Genomic DNA, 18780 nt, shown 5'->3' on the forward strand with positions numbered 1-18780 from the left:
CATGCAAAAAGAAAGATAGGAGTTTGTTTATAAGACCCAACAGGAGACAAGTCATTCATCATTGTGCAGGGGCTCTCCTAGTGTAAGAGACAAAGTCCAGCTTTCCAGCTTTACCACACTCTGCTGACATTTACCAGGGTCTGCTGAACACACCAGCTCAGGAGAAACCAGACCAGCCATGTTGCTCAACCCACCAGAGCCAATGCCCAAGACAAGGAGGATGATAAGAAATCCCGGGCTCTGGAGAAGACCCACCAACATGCACTGCTCCATCACAAAGCAAAGCGAGCAGAGCCGACTCACCTGCCAACCACTTTGACCGGAATTTGCAGAGATTTTCACTTCATACTGAAGCGGGTATGGCATCAGCACAGGGTCAGACCAGCAGATCTTCACTTGACCTTTCTCTGCCATTTCTAGATGCAGGTTCAAAGGAGGTTCTGGTTTTACTGCGGACAAATTAATTTACAAGTTTACCACTAACCTTACTGCCTGTAACTGCTGGCAGTAATGAGATTTTACTGATTCAGAGGTCTCTTTCACGCCTTTTCTTTAAATGCATTTTTCAAGAGCTGTTCTACAGCTAGTGTATGACAAAGTAATGTCGTGTAATATCACTGGAAAACTGCACCTTGGCACTGCTATATAGTTACTTACCAGGACCTGCTGTCTGACCTAACATTTGCCTTAAAATTACATTAATTTCTTGCCTTGGGCCACGATTCTTCCACATAACTAAGCACTAACTTAGCTGCTTTGCTGAAAAGAGGACTGAGAAAGGTGGGAGCGCTGAGCAATGCAATTTGTTCAGCTCCTTAAGAGACAGGAGATACTATCATTGTACTGTACACAAAGAAATTCTAAATATTCCTATCCCTTCCACAGTTATTATGGCTATTAAAGGTCTCCAGGAGAGCTACACTAGGGCAAAGTAAAAAAATGGAGGGTTTCAGAAGTCTCCCACAAGGATGCAGATAACTCTCTGGACAGGAAAATGGATGGGCAATTCAGAATGATGATTAGGATTACATTCACTCCTCCTCAGACAAAGGCAAGGAACCTAGATCCTACTTTTACCTGTTACTAAGAGCTTTTCAAATCACTGTGTAAGTACAGTGTCTTTTAGGTGATTTTGTTCTCATTCACAGCTCTGAGTCTCTCCCATGCAAGAACAATATCCTGCTAAAAATCACTGCAGAGAATAATACAATGTGTAAAAGCTAAAAAGAAAGCATTTTCAAGGGTCTTTGGCAGTGGGCACATATTCACTTCCAGTTCCATCTGCACTGGGCGTCCCCAGCCTGCCCCCACACCATCCCAGATATAAACATCTGTAATTTCATTCAGGGCTTTATGCTGTCTACACTACATTTTTCCTAACCTGAAAAATATGAGTGCAGGAGGCTGGAAAGGCTCACAGAAGTAGTTCTAATGAGAGAATGAAAGTGACGGTAACCTCCATATGGAGGTGAAGATGGGCTGGTAGCAGTAATCGAGCTGCGGTTCGGAAGGAGATGCACGCCCATGGCCATTAGCTAGTGACACAGAGAACCAGAATTGCCTCCTGTCATCTGAACCCCGCGATCAGACAACAAATCAGTCTTACCCAGAACCTCCTACAGCTGCTGCCAGGTCCAATAAAGTAAGAGTCTGCCTCTATCAATACCAGATAAAATACAAAATGGCCTTTCACTGATGTCTTGGCTCTTCAAGGTGTCTCATTAAGTGGTATTACCGCAACCTCACTAAGTTTACCAAAACCCTAGTATTACTTTCAGTATAAGTTCACTACACTAAGTCAGACCTTATTTTATTATTACTTATAGACCATCTCAAAGCAATGGCCTTAATGAAGTCCAGCAGGAAGTAACTTGGGAGGCAGCATAGATTTTAAAACAAAAGTCAGTAAGTTTTACATCACACTTTTGAGATCTTACAATCAGATAATGATGTCTGTTCTACTGATGCCACCTGTTCTACCATTATCATCTATAAGCAACTACAACTCTGCATTACATAAGTACTCATAGTTTTACTTTAAAATAACTCTGCTAAATCGCAGCAGAACATACACTAATATTATGCATTTTAAAAATATACTTCACTAAGCAGAACAGACTTATGTAATTTTAAATACTGGCAGACACAACTCTGAATTTTTAATTTTTTCCTGTAGCATAATTTAAAAGCAGCATGATGCAAAAATGCAATCTCTCATCTTTAAAATTAGCCCACCCAGTTTTAACTTACTCTGCCTGCAAAGCACACCAGTGACGAAAAAGTTTATAAAAGTTGTATTATTTCCCCCCACAGCTGACAGAGTCCCCACCATTTTAAAATTTGCTAAGATCTGCAATAACTGTGCACATTGGATAGCAATACATATCGAATTCATTATGTCAGTATAGTTTTAACTTGATTAAATAGAGAAGGACGTTTTCCAACTTGGAAAACAAAGGTACTGTATGTGTAAGGAAGAAAGCATCAAGACAACAGAGCTGCTTGAGAAAAGAGATGGGTTTATTTGCTAAGGAAGCTTAGGAATAGCTTTCCCCCTTCCCCTCACTTTTTAACTTAAGATCTCAGCAACACAGACAAGCTCTACCACTGCCCCAGGCTCAGGCACAGGGAGGTCCTGATTAGAAATGAAAGCTCAAGTATGTTGACAGCCTGGCCTTTACTCAGTATGGTTTTGTACTAGAGCCCAGACAGGCATTAGGCAGCTAAGAAATGTGTACAGCACCACCCTGAGCAAGTGAGACAGCACCACGAAGCCTTTTCCTGTTCTGTCTGTGCCTTCGTTCTCCAGAAAAGACATCCTGCTGCTGTTCTCTATTTAAAAAGTTTTAAAATATAGGTCATACTTACTTATGTCTATGGGCTTGACTGACATCAAAGGTGACCACAGAGGTGTAACACCGATCACCATCTTCAGCCACATGATGTAAGTGTAGTTGAGCCTCAGAGAAGGCACGCAGCACTCACACTTGTCATACTCACTACAGTCACACGGAGCAACCATGATGGTCCCCTTCAGAGAGCTTGTAAATACATCTCCCAGTGACAGCTCTGATCTACAAGGGGGAAAAAAACAAACCATAAAACAAACCAGTATTGTTTTCTATACTCTATCTCAGTAGAGGAGGTTTGTCAATCTGAGTAAGCTTTATTTAACAAAAAAAAAAAAAAAAAGAAAAAAGAAAAAAGTAAAAAAGGCAGTAATTGGAACCAATTGCTTTTCTGTGCTGTTTCTCCCCTTTTAAATGGCTTCCAAGTAAAGCAGTTTAAATGATTTTCATGAAAGTACCCCTAAGGTTTGATTTTAACCCTAGGGATAAGGTATTACTAAACTAGAGGATACCTGTTGTTTAGTCAGGCTAGCTTCTGATTCTGATGGCTGTTATTACTAGATACTTCTTAGACACACAAAGTTAGTTTACCTGACTAATTGGCAGCATTCTGTCACCCCCATAGAGATATCCATGAGGCACCAAAATAAATCTAAATAATTTAACATTCCTTCCAGCTTCTGCTACAACTAAGCAAGCAATATAACAATCAAAACCAATTATTCAAATGAAAAACAAGCTTTGGACTAACAAAAGGCTGAAGAACTCTACCATTCAGGACACATTTTAGTCCTCATTTTCAACATCTTCTAATATTTGGAAGAAGAAAAAGAGACACCCCTGTGTCCTCCAGAAGTCTTACCATTGTACAGTTAATTCCAAGATAAGGCTTTAATTGTTTTTAGGCACAGCATGTTTGTCTATTAGATAGTCTGGTGTTTCCTAGGAAAGCAAGTTACTTGCACACATTACTACTATTGTCTTGGACAGGCTCATGGAAAGTATTTATTAAGTAACTTATGCATTGTGCTTTTTTACCTTCTCACAGTAAAGCTCATGCGATTATTTTTGACCAAACGCTCAGATTTTGTTTCAAGGGTAGGGGTTGCCTTTTTTTTCCTCTCCTTTCTATGAACACACCTTCCTTGAGAGTTTAACATAAACAGGTTTTGATTACATAATCCACTGCAAAAATCGTATAGTCTAATAGCTGCATGGATATAACATATGTTTTATAAACATTTCAATTAGATTTTCTAATAATACGATTTTGATACATTTTAAATTAAATAAATGATAAAGTAGCATATACTGACACAAGCAGTCATGCATTAAGTCTTTTGATGCTGGCAAATGTTTTATAGGATACAAAACGAACATATGCATTCATATGGAAATAAATGCCATCACATTTAGTTTGTATCTCTAATACAGTTTTCCTTGGGTCACCTTCAAGAAGCAGCACAAAGAAAAGCCATAGTATTTCCCATGTACACATTAGTACACAGATGCTTTTCAAGTATGTTTTACAGGCATTTTTTAGAGCCATCCTCATGGGTTTGAGTGCTTTTATACATGATTTCAATCTCCATTGGCTTTAGTCAAACTATTTTCAATTTATGAAATAAATACCACACAAGTGGGCACAAAGCTGCTCCTACTCTAACAACCAGCAGTTCCCAAAGTGTTCTTCATTCTCATTTCCACTCCACAGATATTCTTTAGGTTCTTTCAAACACAGATACACTCTTATGGTGTACTGTAGGTACCCAGTGACACAGGCCTCCTTAAGGCAGTGAATTCAATAGCGTGAAAACTTTGTGGCCAAATTTCTCACAGCAGCAAAGCCAAGACAAATCCTGACAGTTAAGCCATCCTGGATTCTTTCCTGCTTTTGACATTTCACCCTCACAAAATAAGCGTATGTTTTAAATTGTTCTGAAGTAATTTTGGAATTATTTCTGTACAGTAAGGGGTTTACTAATCCAGAGAAAGAAATTCAAGTTAATAGAGTAAGAATCTTTTACAGAAAGTTTTGAGTAGTTTTATAGTTTCTATGACTCACTGTAACACTTGAATTCAGGGAGGGCAGAGAACTCTACATTGCAGAAGAAGGGACAAGATTTTCTGCTTTTTTTGGTTTTAGTCAATTCGGCATCTAGTGCAGTAGGACTACTGACAGTATCTATTGCCACAGAGCACAGGGAAGGGGGCATGATTCACTGATCCCATTACCATATTCTGCCCTACTTAAAACAGAAAAGGTCTAAAACTAGGGAGAGGCTGGAAGCAAACCAAGGGCTGATGAATTATGGGGCAAAGCCTGTACAAATCATGCGGACTGGGACTGCAGAGAAACCCCACAATATACACACACTGATCCACTTGAGTCAGGGCCCCCTAATCGTTCATTGGTCAACACACACATTATACATCCACCTTGGTTTTAGGATGCTCTCTGAAGCCAGTAACACAAGGATTTTCAGTAACACTGTGCCCTCATACCACCTGTACTCTGCAGTAATGACCCCATAAGCCATGCAGGTTCCTATGAATATATAGTTTACATTTATTAGTGCTGCAGTCAGTCAATACTGACATTCCTGAAATAATTTTTACCAGGACTCAGACTTGAGGACACAAGACTTAAGGAACCTTATGCTGATGGTATCTGGCAGACACACAGCTTTTAAATTACTTGGAATATTTTTGTTTTTATAGTTGTGGCTCCACTTGTTTCTCCTGAATTTCCTTTCAAAGACTTCACAGGGCATTCTTTTATGTTTCCTTACCTTCTACTGCTGCTCACAGATTTTATTAGTCTCAAAAAAACCACAATCAATCCATAAGAATGTAGTCTTTTCATCAAACCGTGTCTTTAGTCTGATCTATCTGGAAAGCAGTTACCACCACATACCCCTCCCACCCTCATCTTTCTCCGAATCATTCCTAATAATTATGTCATTTTTACCCAGACTGAGCCTATATGCACCCAGACTACCACCTGTGTACAGGAGGGGAAAAAAAAATGTGCTATAGAGTTCCTTCTCACGTTGTGTTGTGCCAATATTCTGTTTCAAAGGCTACTCATTTGGGAGTAAACAGGCATGGGTTACTTCTCCCTGCTCCCACTTCACAAACCTTTTCATAAAAAGCTGTGTATAGAAATGCAAGTGTAACTGGAGGAAAACCCTGTGGCTCCATGTCAGGCAGGTCTTCCACCCTTGTGATAAGAGCATTACCAGTATCTCACTTCCACGCTGTAGGCTTCCCTTACAGCTCACTACCTCTTGCAAGCAACCAGGGCAAAGCAATAGGAAAGACCAAGCTATGCTATCAAGACGCCAGGTCCACTCCTGGAAGAAGACATCCACATACTAAGAAACCAGGTAATGAGCTTTGCATTTCTGTGAACTTACACAACACAGGGACTATCTCCCAAAATTGAGTCTGGGATAAGAGAATAGATCAATGGAGGACATGATCATGTGGGGCCCCCACACCAACTTATTCCAAATTGTCAAGCCTGGGTTAAATGTATGAAAGCCAATTACAAGCAAAACAACAGAAAGCCAAAGTATTTTGGAGAACTGCAGCAGCCTGGGACTGCACGAGCAGCCTGTCATCTTCAGTTTGGCTGCAGATGGATCCAGTCACAGAATAACCATTTTTCCTAAGCTGTGGGTACTGACTTTAGAGGAGCTTATGCTTATAAAGCCTTCTGAAGTTCAGGAGAGGTCAGTGCCTTCATGCAGTAGAAGGAGAGGAGAAAGTTTGAGTAAGCTTAAATCAAAGCAATGGGCTATTAAAAACTAGAGTTTTCCATCAGACTTGCAGCACACTGAGAGAAGCTATAAATCCTGGTTCAACAAGCACTTTACATCACGCAACAGTGATCAGACTTAGGCCAGATCCAAACTGTGGTGAGGGGAAGGAAAGTCAGAGGGCTTGTAATATACATGAGTATATACCGTGTTCCCATTCAGTTTTATATGCGGGCCTGCTGGCCTTGGAAAGATTTTTCTTGGCACAGAGAGGTAAGCAAAACCAGATAGGTACTAAGCATATGAACTTCTGTGAATGGATTACCACAGCCCAACTCTTCAGATTCAACAGAAAACTAGTGAACTGGACTTAAGTTTTAATGGCTGGCAAAGAAGGGAGGGACAATGCACAAAGGCAATGTGCCTTTTAGCTGGAAACATGGGGCTGAAGCATAAGACACTGCAGAAGAGGGGAAAAAAAATAAAATACTGCATGCCCTGAACCACAGAAGTAATTAACATTGCAACAAGGGCATGTGTCCAAGGCTTGCTTTGCTTTTCCACTCCAAACACTTAACTTTTTCAGTTGTGTACAGATAGTTTTTTTTTAGTTAACACCTTAACACCTCCTAAATGTTTTGTACTTTGGTGCACAATTCAACCATACTTCAGAAGGTTTTATTACTTATGCTAAATTAATCTGCGGCCCTGTGGTAAACTTTTACATTTTAAATTAGACACTGCAGAATGTCTTTACTGAATTCCAATCATTTTCTTGCAATTGGAACACCTAACCGAAAACAAAGAAATACATGAACTTCTACAATTCCTCTAATTTCAGGGAACGTACATCATCACATTTAGGTAGCTATGTTGAGACAAAACAGAAACAGGGTCACCACTGTAACTCTGCTTTCAATATTTCTATATACTGTGTTTCTGCAAGCACTACTACCTTTATTAGGAATTGAGAGAGCAAAGCTGTCTGAGGTTCTAAGGATTTTCAATAATTATATATCAATGTACTTGATATATAATAGCCCTAGGACAATACTTATTTGAACAAGCTGCCCCATTAAACTGCAGAACATCTGATGGCTGCCTAGCTCATGAGAGTGCAAGTCTCTAATGAAAAGTTAAAGTTCTCCAGCTGAAGAAGACTGTGTATAGCTGATGCACTGAACTAAGCCACCAGTCTTGAGGCAAACTGCATGATTTATCTTTAAAAACATGGGAGCCTAGGGCCAGAACTGAAGGAGAGCCTCACAGGTACTTCAAATACATCAAAAATATGAGTACACCCTATACATCACCATCTGCTGAAAGGGCAAATTATAATCAGTGCTCAAAATTAAACTGGGAGCATTCATGGGTGTCACTATGAAAGGATCCCTGAGGCTAAGTGATTTCAGTTAATGTAATTAACCACCAGGGTTTACAGCATGCCTAGAATACATAACACTGGAAAGATCACTCACTTTTGTTAGACAATTAACCTAATTTGTCTAATTAAGATTCAGAATAATCCTCCTTCTCCCAGAGACATACTGCAAGGGAAGGTAAAAGCCCTGTCGTTACCCTTGCTTGAGCCTCGTACATAATACTGTCATAGCACTGTTTTGGACGGAACAAAACATTTTCTATTCAAAGTAACTTGATACCATTTACAAGCAGGCAAACTGTGGATGTATAAAATAAGAGGATACTACTTTAATGCTGAAAAAATTAAAAGCTTTTGAGGACCCAAGCTTTTTTGTTGTAGATTCTTCTAGGTCATTATTTTTGTACATTACCCGTCCTGTATGTGAGAATTCTGGCTTGATTTCCAGACTCCCAGGGAGAAACACATGCCAAGAATGCATATTTTTAAAACTGGGAATGTTTTCAAGGTATTTTGGCTGATGTGAATAAAATGTTAAGGTATCAGCAAGCCAACAGGGAAAGCTGTCATCTTATCAAAGTCTGAAAAATGCTTTGCTAGCTGCTCCCCCAGAACATAGGGACTCTAAAAGAAAAATATTAATATGAAACCTGGGGAGCGAAACAAGTTCTCCAATGTCAGGGGCTGCACTGCATCTCACCTATGCAGCAAAAAGTCATCAAAAACAGAACAAGGACTTTAGTGAGTCTATAAGGGCCTGCTCTCATAAATTGCATGACACTTACTGAATTCCCTTCATTAACACAAAGAACTTCATCCCAGCACGGACTCAAAACTGTTGTTCCATGGATGTTAGGCATACCAAAAAACCCCAACAAACCAATACAGAGATTCCTACACAAGGATTACTGGCAAAGATTTATCTATTGCAGTTGAGACTGGATGGAACAGAGGCAAAGTCAGATCTGCTTCTCCCACCAACACACATGTAATGGTATTTCAGGAATCAAAGTAATGAGGAACACTGGAAATAGGAACACACTTAAAATCTGATTTCAGCTTTAAAGTACTATGCCAACTAAACAACCATATTTATTACTAGTTAATATATTTGCTTTCTACCCTGACTACAGGGCTAATTTTTGACAAGTGACTTCTGGCCTTTTAAGTAGAAGTCATCACCTGTAAGTGCAGCTAATTCAACTATTTGTATTTAGCCTGTTACCCAAGGAAATTAAGCCTGTGTGTTCATGTCATTCCTTCCAGCCCATCGGTAATTCAGAAAAACCCCAGTGTGGTTTCATAAGTGGAATCAAATAGATCTTTTTATGATCAGATCAGGCAGGTCATGCATACAAGACCTGCCCACCCCACAGTCAGGACGATTACCATTCCAGAGAATATTTACCACAGTGACAACTGCACAGGGGGGTGTCTCTCAGGGGCATTAATGTGATTAGAGTAGCGCTTGGCACTGTATTAAATGTTAAGTAACATAATTAATTCCAGAGAGAACACATTCTGGTCAAAATCACAAAAAAGGCAGAACCAAGATCACAGCTTTACTATTAGGCAATTTTAACAGCAAAGATATTTCAGCAAATCAACACTAATTTCATTAAAGCACTTTAAGAAACATGGAAAGACAGAGGAGGGTGATACTCCATTCCAACCATTTCTCAAAGACAGAAACATAAACTTTCCATATTGTCCAAGATTACTTTTAGGTAAGACAAAGGTATGTAACACATCACCCGCTTGCAAAGCTAATGCTACTACTGTGCTGCAAGCTTGAGGCTAATGTTGATGTTTTAGAAAATTCTTTCAGATTTCTAATGCTAGTAGTGACAAATTTAACAGTGTGTACTTACACAGCATATAAAAGATTAACCTTCATGTCGTCTCTCAAGTACAGCTTCAAAAACCGTAGGCTACAAACTAACAGGTCCAGCTTGCCTTTAATCCAACATTCAATGTTCCAATTTGAATCTGAAGAAAGGGATTAAACATTTCTGAACTACATTAAAAAAAACAAAACAAACCAAACCCAAACAACTGAAGAGACAGGATAAAATTCACTCACAAAGAGAGGACAAGTAACAGATATTCACAAAGGTGAGGCTGGACCACAAGTGTGCCAATGTTTATGAATAATCTGTGCTGACTTGGGTACCAGTATATGCCCCTAAACACTTAAAAGGCTAACAACCTATGTGATACTGCTGCATTCTAATTACTTGAAAAGGAATATATTTTACCTGACTTTATAGACAAGACCACAAGGGGAAGAAAGAAATTAAGCTGCTGGTTGAGGTTTTGCTACTATTAACTGGTACAATCTCTATGTAGCTGTACTGTGTACACTGTGCACATACATATGCGGCTATACTGCATACACAACAGCAACAAAAGTAGCGTGGCAGTGTTTAACAGAGATTTATTTGTTCCATAGGACAGTTCTTGTAAAATGAAATTCTACTCTACTGAGGCCAGTGAGATTCCTGCCACTGACAGCAGTACACCAACAGGCCAGTATGCTGCTCAGAGACTACGGTTTACAGGAGGGAAAAGACAGCTTGGAAAAAATAATTCAATCTAATCCATGTACAGATACTAAGGCATTATAATCCAGGCAGAAAAGATGGCACTTGCTTTCCAACTCCCCTGCCTCCCGAGGGAGTTTAAAGCCCATATCCACAAAAATATTTTAAATATTTCTCATAGCATCTAAACATTTTTTAATATCTGGGCTTATATCGTTATATGCAGTGCTACATATTTTATTCAGAATTCCTCTAGAAAGCCAGCCAGCTTCCCCATCCCCCCCCCCCCCCTTGAAAATGTACTATACAATTTCCTTCATCTCCTACTACAGACATCCATGAGAAAGGATTTTACCATACTATGTAGTCTTCTTTGGATAAAAATGAACACCCATTAACACAACTCCCCTCCTCCCAAACAACAAAAAAACCCAACCATTTTTTCAAGAAGTAACTTCTAATGCCCTTGAATGGAAAACCTACCTATTTCCTGAGAAGCAGAGATATTTATTTCTGAAGGAATAAACTTCCTTGCTTGCATGCTTGCTCTGTACAAAGAACAATCAATGTTGTTATCACTCCAAAGGCAACACAGAAAACTTTCTTCGTTCATTAGCAAAGGCAGCTTGGTTTTGGATGCTCCATGCTCTCTCCTCAAACCAGACCAGCTCTCTACAACTCCAGCAGAGAAAGGACTCAGAAACGTCTCATTCAGTAGCCTATAAGGTAATGTAAAGTTCCTGGGAGGAATCTGGTGGACCATGCAGTGAGCAACTGCCATTTGAAGAAAATCTGCAAATATAAAGGCAAAGATATCAGATATAAAACAAAAAGTTCATATTATTTGACAATGACAATAGAGTGGCTGATGACTTGCAATCCAGCTCTTATAACATGGCTTCATTACTGTACAAAAATTAATCCCACTGCAAATATAATACATTGTCACAGCATAACTGTTAAATACCAAAGAATAGTATTACAAGAATATATGACTGGATGTAACCACACAACCCCAGGACATTATCTGGGAAATGAGATGTAGAAAAAGAATAGTCTTTTCCATCAGACTTACATTCTTCAAAATAAATCACTCTGACCACATTTGTAGCTTTTGTTGGTAAGTCATAGCTTGAATTACATTAACAATGATTTTGAGAACGATGAGCATGTCTGTTTTGGAAATAGCTTACTGTAAAATACTGCATGAGTTTCAAAAATTACAGCTCTAGTTACAGAAAGGCACTTGGGTTGTCTGTGCACTCTGTGTTTAGCTTTTTGACCAGTAAGGAAATAAATATTTTAATCAATTAATTAGATGGAAATTAATTGATGCTCTATGCCTTGCAATAGCCAAAAAAAGATAAAACCAGAACTTCTCTAGCACTGTTTGATTAATAGCACACAAACGTAACCTAAAAAATATAAAAACACAAAGCTTTTAAAAAGGTAGATGCATGCTACCCGCAAGCAGACACTGTGTTACTATGCACTGTGTTAAACTGTTTCATTTTCTCTTTACACAGATTTTGTATAGTCATATTCCTGAAGGCTTCTGCTCTTCCTTCCTCTCTCATTTAACAGAATTTTTGCCTCTGTAAATATCAGCTTCATTAGGCCTCCTGGCTGCATGCAGAGGATTCAGTTAGAACAGATACTAGTTCATAATACAATAGATAAAAAAGGATAAATGAGTAAAGTGACATGACTGCCCATGAAGCAGGAGGTAACTAACATACTACCCAATTCACAGTGTCAAATGGGGGGCAGGAAGAGATTCCTGATCTCTTTTTCTATATAAAAAACCCAACCAAAAAAAAAAATTCCCCCTCGCATACCACACCAGACAATTTCAAGGGATTAATTAAACCCTATAAAGTCAAAATGTGTGCAGCTACTTTCTACTTCTTCAGAAATGTAAAAAATTTTAAAAAATGTTAGAAGAACTATAATGCACTGCAATGCAGAAGGTTTAATACAGGACTGCTACAGCTCTTAAATGCCTGTTAATAAACTGCGGCATGCATTAAAAATGTCTTCCAGCTACAGCTGTAACAGTTTGTCCATGACAGAGATGCAGAGGAAGCCACCGCTTACAGTTCTTTCCCCAGAATACAGCACACATGCACATCTGGATTAACAGCTACAAAGATGCCAGCCCTGGCTATTTGCTTATTCAGAACCAGACAGAGATGGCCACTCAGTAGAAACACTGATTTTCAGTCGTGACAGGCCATCAGATAGTGACAAACTACTCTGAAGCCCAATGAAAGCTCACCAAGGCGTCCAGGTTTTCTAATTAAAAGGTATGCAATATGTTTAGATTACATAAAATAGTTAAAAGAAGGCTGTATAATGCAATACTTGATACTGAGTAGATAAAGGCAAGTATATAGAAAGATAAAGATGTATACATATACAAAAGAGATATATCAATATATAAAGATGTATATGTATATAGAAAAGATACAGAAACCTAACGATTTATTCATCTTTTGTGAAGGTACAAGAGAACACAAATTTTGAAGCGAACTTCATTGGATTACAGCAACTGCTTTCTCCCTAAGCATCATCACCAAAAGTCTTTAAACAGTTCTTATTTTAATGAAAAAAATGAAAGGTAAATACCAGCTGACCCTGAACAGCATACAGCAATATTGTTACAGACATTTCCCAGACAGAAAACCAATTTGTTATACCCTCCATTTGCAGTTAATAGAGGACCCTTTATTAGCACTGTGCACATGAAAGCAGCAATGTCAGCTACCTGAAAAAGCAGAGCTCAAGCTCGAAGTGACACCCTGGCTACACTGAACTAAACAAAAACTGCAGTTCTGATGGAACAGGGATTTTTCCTTCTGCTTTTGGACCTATTAGGATCACAAAAAATTGCCCGTGAACTTTTATCTTACCAAATTTTGCCTGGGGCATTTATTTGAAGACATCTTGACTCACCACATACTCTCTACTGATGTTTCCTGATCTTAAGAGTCAGTTGCACTGCTTTTTTTGGATAAGACACACAGGCACAACCCTGAGAGTGTCAACATTTCAATTCTGCACAATAACAACATCAGGTCCTTTGTATATTCCAGTTGCATGTTGTGATAAGATACTAATCCAGTAGAATGACTTGAAACACCACTGTAGAATAGAAATGGTGATTACTCTTCGTTCTACAAAATTTCCACCAGACTTATTTTTTTAGTAACTTACCCAACAACATAAACACAGTCAGAATGATTTGCCAATACATCTTGTTTTGTAGCACTGATCTGAAAAACATAGAGAAAACTAACTGAGAGCTAATAATTATCAGTCTGTTTTTTCATTGAGGTTTCATTTTGCTGCACTTCAGTTAATTTGATGTTCACACCTCTGTAAATAGAAAGGAAGTACAAAATCAGAATGCTATTTGAGGAAAAAAACCAACCATTGCTTAGAAAATGAATTAGATATCAATACAGCCCTTCTTTCATCATTAGAGCTATATAGTACCTCATTTCTCCGGGCCTTTGCTGATCGTTGTTCACCTTCTGGGTTTGGTCATCTGAACGGCACTACAAATCCAAACTATCAAAATGCCCTCCAAAACATCCTCATTCCTTAAATATTTCTGAGAACAGTTTCCTTGAGAACACCTATGTTGGCAAAAGAATTGGTGCCAATGCTATGTAATCCACTGGCTTTTCAGTTTGGGGGTGCCTGTACTGTGCTATATATGCACATATGTACTGCATGATACCTACACTCATCTGCAGTGGGACAACCTCTGAAGTGGCTAATAGCAGCTGGCTCTGCAGCCTGGAAGGAAAGCGTATGTGGTCACAGAAGACCAGGAGGAAAGAAAAAGGGTGATCCCTGCCTGTTTTTTACTGTTCCTGTCAGTGCGCAGTCTGAGTATGTTTCCATTGTCTCACCCAGGACAGTGCCTCAACAAGTCCCCGCAGAGTGGAAGGCCAGCCCCACAAAGGAACTTGTGGCTCCTAAGAAAACCAAATAATTTTTTTTATAATGAAGAAAGCGACCCCCTGCTCAGAGCTATCCCTCCCCTCCCATTTGGCCCTCACGAGAGACTTCAATATGACCATCCAGCGACTGTAACGCTGCTTTAAGTCTTGACCATGGCTTAAAGCAGAGGTGATTCAATAGGCACAGCTGTCTGCCTGAAGGAGCAGACAACTGATCAAGTGAAGTTACAATATTTCACTATTCTTGCCTCCTGGCAAGCTCTCCCACAAGGAAAGCCCTTGCAAATTCAGCTGGGGCTGGAGCCAAGCCATTTCTTCAGCACAGACCATCTTCATTTTGCTCTGCAAGATGAGCCTGTCCCATCCACTTTTCTCACCATTCACCCAGGTTATAATCAGGGTACTTTTTAAGCTACATTTTGAGCAATTAAAGAGGAAAGCTCAAAATTTCAAAGGCAGTGCTTCACAACCCCCTACTTAGAGGAAAATTTGCCTCTCAGCACAGCTGTTAGGAGGCCAGCCTTACCTGTATCTCTTCCATTAGTCTATTTTCTAATAGGTGAGCCATGAAGGCCAGAGGAATTACCTATCTACGACCTTTATTAAGTCTGTCACTTCACAAAGATACAGGCTGGGATTACATCCAAAAGCCTATGATTTAAGTTACCTAGTTTTCTTTCTCTGAGTTCCTGACTGAAGAAAAAAAACCCCACAACCTTTTAAAATAATTTACTTGGCATAAGCATACAGTATTCATACTATTAAACGTATAGCTTAATGAAAAACAGTCCATGTTCCTCTTTTACAGGTGCAACAACAATCTGCTGTTCATAGCTCAACCACTTCTCAGCAGGAAACTGGCAGAGATAATTTCCATATGTTGTACAAGAAAATTAGATATACATTTCAAAAGCTTTTAAAATTATAGGGCATGGATGTTACTGCAAATGCTTTAAAGCTCTCACTTTCAAAACACGTAAAAAATTTCCACCATCATGAGCTCTAAATAATCCATGAAGTTATGGTCCATCACTTGCTTTCCCGTCATAGGCACTGCAAGAAGCAAAAGCTGTCACCCAGACACCTTAGCCCTATTGCTCCTAGGTGTTTGAAGGAAAGAACCACTATTTTGGTGACTACAAATATTTCATTGTACTATTTCAAAGCAGAATGTGAAACAGCATCTCTCATTTGTTCCTGGAAATAAGATGACAAATAGTTAATTGTGTTAACAGCAGCCGCTGTGTTAGTTTCACCCATGCCATACCTACTGTAGACTGAAATAAAGCAACCACAGATCCTCAGAACGACAATTACCTCAAAGGAGTCACAAGTATGTAGTCTGCTAAAGATAAAGGCATTTTCACTTCCTGCTGCCATAAAAATGACCAGATGGAGCAATCACAAAGATTCTGTAATCAGCACTAATTTAAACCATAATTAAGAATATTTGGTCCAGAAGGCAAAAATACAGTTCAGACTAGCTAGAGACATCTTCTCTGTTACTTCTATTACTTTAATCTAGGCTGATTTTTTAAAAAGATGTTTGTTTTTATTTAATCCTGGTTCCAAGAACATTCATGAACAGAAAAAAAAGTGCCGTACATGATCAAAAAGCAATGTAAGCTGCATGTCACCAGCATTAGCTCTCTTTCTGTTCAAAGTTCAGTATTGCTTGTGTAAACTTTACACAGGAATTGGGTAAAAACAGGTATCTACAGACAACTCCCAGGAGAAGATGAATGTACTACTAGACCAGACAGGGCTGCCCTGTATCTTTTCTGGTGAGAATACTGAACTCACCAGAATTCCTCACTTCACTGTAAGAGAGAATCCAAGTTTTACAAGGAAGTTACAGGGAACAGGAAGTTAAATATAGGAGAATTATTAAAACTTGTAACAATAACTCTGTCCCAGAGAAACTAAGTTAACACAGCAAGGACAAATGGCTTAATGCATGACTGGGGAATTATCCATACAAATGGAAGGAATCAAAGCCCATTTTAACACATCGATCTTAAGATGCTGCATTCTGAAACCACCAACTTTGCTGCTGCTGTGTACAAAACCGTATTCCAATTTCATGTGTAAATAGTGTGTTCCCCTCCACAGTAACCACTGTACAAAAACACTGTAACATGCGGAGTCCCTGCCTTGACAAAAACATCTGGTTAAAAACAGCAGATATGACAAGCGAGGAGGAAAACAATGACAAAGTTAAGACCATTCCTCTTTACAGGCTGCCTGAAAAGTCATACAATCCATTGGCATATCAGCATGGGAAACATTTTCAGCACAGCCTGAAACAGGCATGGCTGGTGATCCACAAACACCTGCTCACTGGGCACAGAAAATGCACTGAAAATTTTCATGTTCCTTCTGGAGCTGCCTTGTTTTTCAGTTTCTTGTCTTGACAACTTAAATTTCTTCATGTCTCCTTTCTGAACTACAAACAGAAAGGGTTGACGTGAAAAGAGGACTGCTACATGAGGCAGGTCTACCTGTCCGGTTCGAACATCAATGAACAGAGGGTGGCACTGGTGACTAAGAGTGCCAGGTCTCTACAGCCCATCCTGGACCCAGCAGAGTAGCACAACCCTGGCACCACTAAACACAACTCAAATTCTCACAGACTTTTACAGGGACTAAGACTAGATGAGCAAATATTGCAACATCAGAGCCTTACATATTAGTGGTATCCAGTGAGCAATTTCAAAGCCTACAGTGATTTACAGAAACTCAGTTGCCAGGATCTAATTTTTTTCCCCTCAAGTGAGGTACCACACATACATACAGGGTCATGAGTATCATTTTTTTCTTTTTCTTATTCTCACCCTCCCAAAGAAAACAACAACAGCTGCTAGTTAATGGGAAACAGGAACATAATACTGCAAGCATACAAACCGTCCCCGACTTTTGCGAGCACTCCACTACAGCTGTTTTTAAATATTTAAAAGATCTCTACAAAGCATAAAAATATTTTACTGATATTGGCTACACACAGCGTCCTTTGGCCTGCTCTTTGAGGGTGCTGAGGGCTTTCCAGTTCTGTTGGTTTTGGCAAGACCAGTGGTTCTCAGTCAGCCCTCCTGGGCATGGAGTTTCATTGCATTTGTCATTTATTATATAGTAAACACTATTATTAAGAGTTCAGAGTAAATGGAGCACACAAAATAGCAATGAACATGACTTGCATTGAATTATTTTGCTTTCTAGTAGTAAAGCTTTAACCGAAGCAACCCAAGTTGCATGTCTCCTCACACACTAAGTACAGTAGAACTAGCAGCAGAGTACCCTTGTCCCACCCGTGCATGACTGCCAGGCAAAAGCACAGCTACAAAATCAGGCTCCAAGCCTGCTAATGGAGCCTCTCTTCTGAAACTCAACAGCACAATGTCCCAAACTCCACTGTCTCCAGACTGTCCAATTTCTCTTGCTTGTACTGAACCTACCCCCCCATTTCACAAAGAGCTGCGCTGCTCGAAGGTGGGCTCCCTTCGCCAGCCCACCGCAGAGAGGGCAGGCAGGGGGCCCAGCAGCACTGCACTTGCATTTGCTCCTGCAGCTCCTCTATCACAGCACCAAACGCAGCACTGATGTCTGTGTGTGCTCGTGATGCACAGTTTGAGACCTAACTTTCATAAATATTCCCAATTTTAAGCTAGCAATAGAGAAAAGTGCTTTTAATAAATGTTTTCCCTCACTGTTGCCCGCTGATGAATGCACATTTGTTTTTCCTTGCGTGCAGCTGTAGCAGAGCTCTTGTAATTATCTGGCACTTAAAGCTCCTTCATATTATTTCCTTACTTAGTAGTTAAGGGTTCTCAGTGTTTTCATCACAAATTCTATTTACAAATGCTGTAGCAATAATTGATGTTACATTTCCAAAGTGCCCTTCTATCCGACAGGACTGTAATGGCTCCTGCAGTATTAGTGACTCACAACCCACATCCAGAGAGATGGGTTTCTTTTGCTTCAGACACTAAACCCTCAAGAGGTAAAAAGCAAGAAAAAAGTCCGACGCGGGGTGCACCACGCCAGCCCCCGCAGCTGCTGGGGCTTTCGGAAGGCGATCCGTGTGGGAAAGACCAATCGCCCACGAGCTGTGCGGGCTTTTGGCGAAAGCCCCCCGGGTGTCGCAGCCCCCCGCTGCCAGGCGGGAAAGCGCCGACCGGGGAGCGCCTCAGGCCCGCGGCGGGAAGGCAGCGGCCCGCGGCAAGCCGCGAGAAATCCGAATTGAAGAAGTAAGGGGAGGGGGGGGGAAGAAAAAAT

General features: G+C 39.9%; 1 protein-coding gene across 11 annotated transcripts in view; it reads right to left on the minus strand.

The window, feature by feature from the left end:
• Positions 1-18780, minus strand: part of LEPR (leptin receptor) — a 43738-nt gene that overhangs the window by 24238 nt on the left and 720 nt on the right. For 6 of the 11 annotated variants that reach the window (XM_037403672.1, XM_037403666.1, XM_037403677.1 and 3 more), the window contains exons 1-5: positions 13754-18765; positions 11021-11329; positions 9866-9983; positions 2869-3074; positions 304-449 (exon numbers count right to left, since the gene is read on the minus strand). In XM_037403672.1, coding sequence (XP_037259569.1) covers positions 304-449; positions 2869-3074; positions 9866-9983; positions 11021-11329; positions 13754-13823 — 849 coding nt within the window. In that variant the 5' untranslated portion in view covers positions 13824-18765. Of the gene's footprint in view, positions 1-303; positions 450-2868; positions 3075-9865; positions 9984-11020; positions 11330-13492; positions 13657-13753; positions 18768-18780 lie in introns of those variants that run through there. The other 5 variants (XM_037403668.1, XM_037403669.1, XM_037403667.1 and 2 more) reach the window with 4 other exon arrangements.

Source organism: Falco rusticolus, chromosome 11 (genome assembly GCF_015220075.1).
Source record: "Falco rusticolus isolate bFalRus1 chromosome 11, bFalRus1.pri, whole genome shotgun sequence".
In the NCBI taxonomy this organism is placed as follows: domain Eukaryota; kingdom Metazoa; phylum Chordata; class Aves; order Falconiformes; family Falconidae; genus Falco; species Falco rusticolus.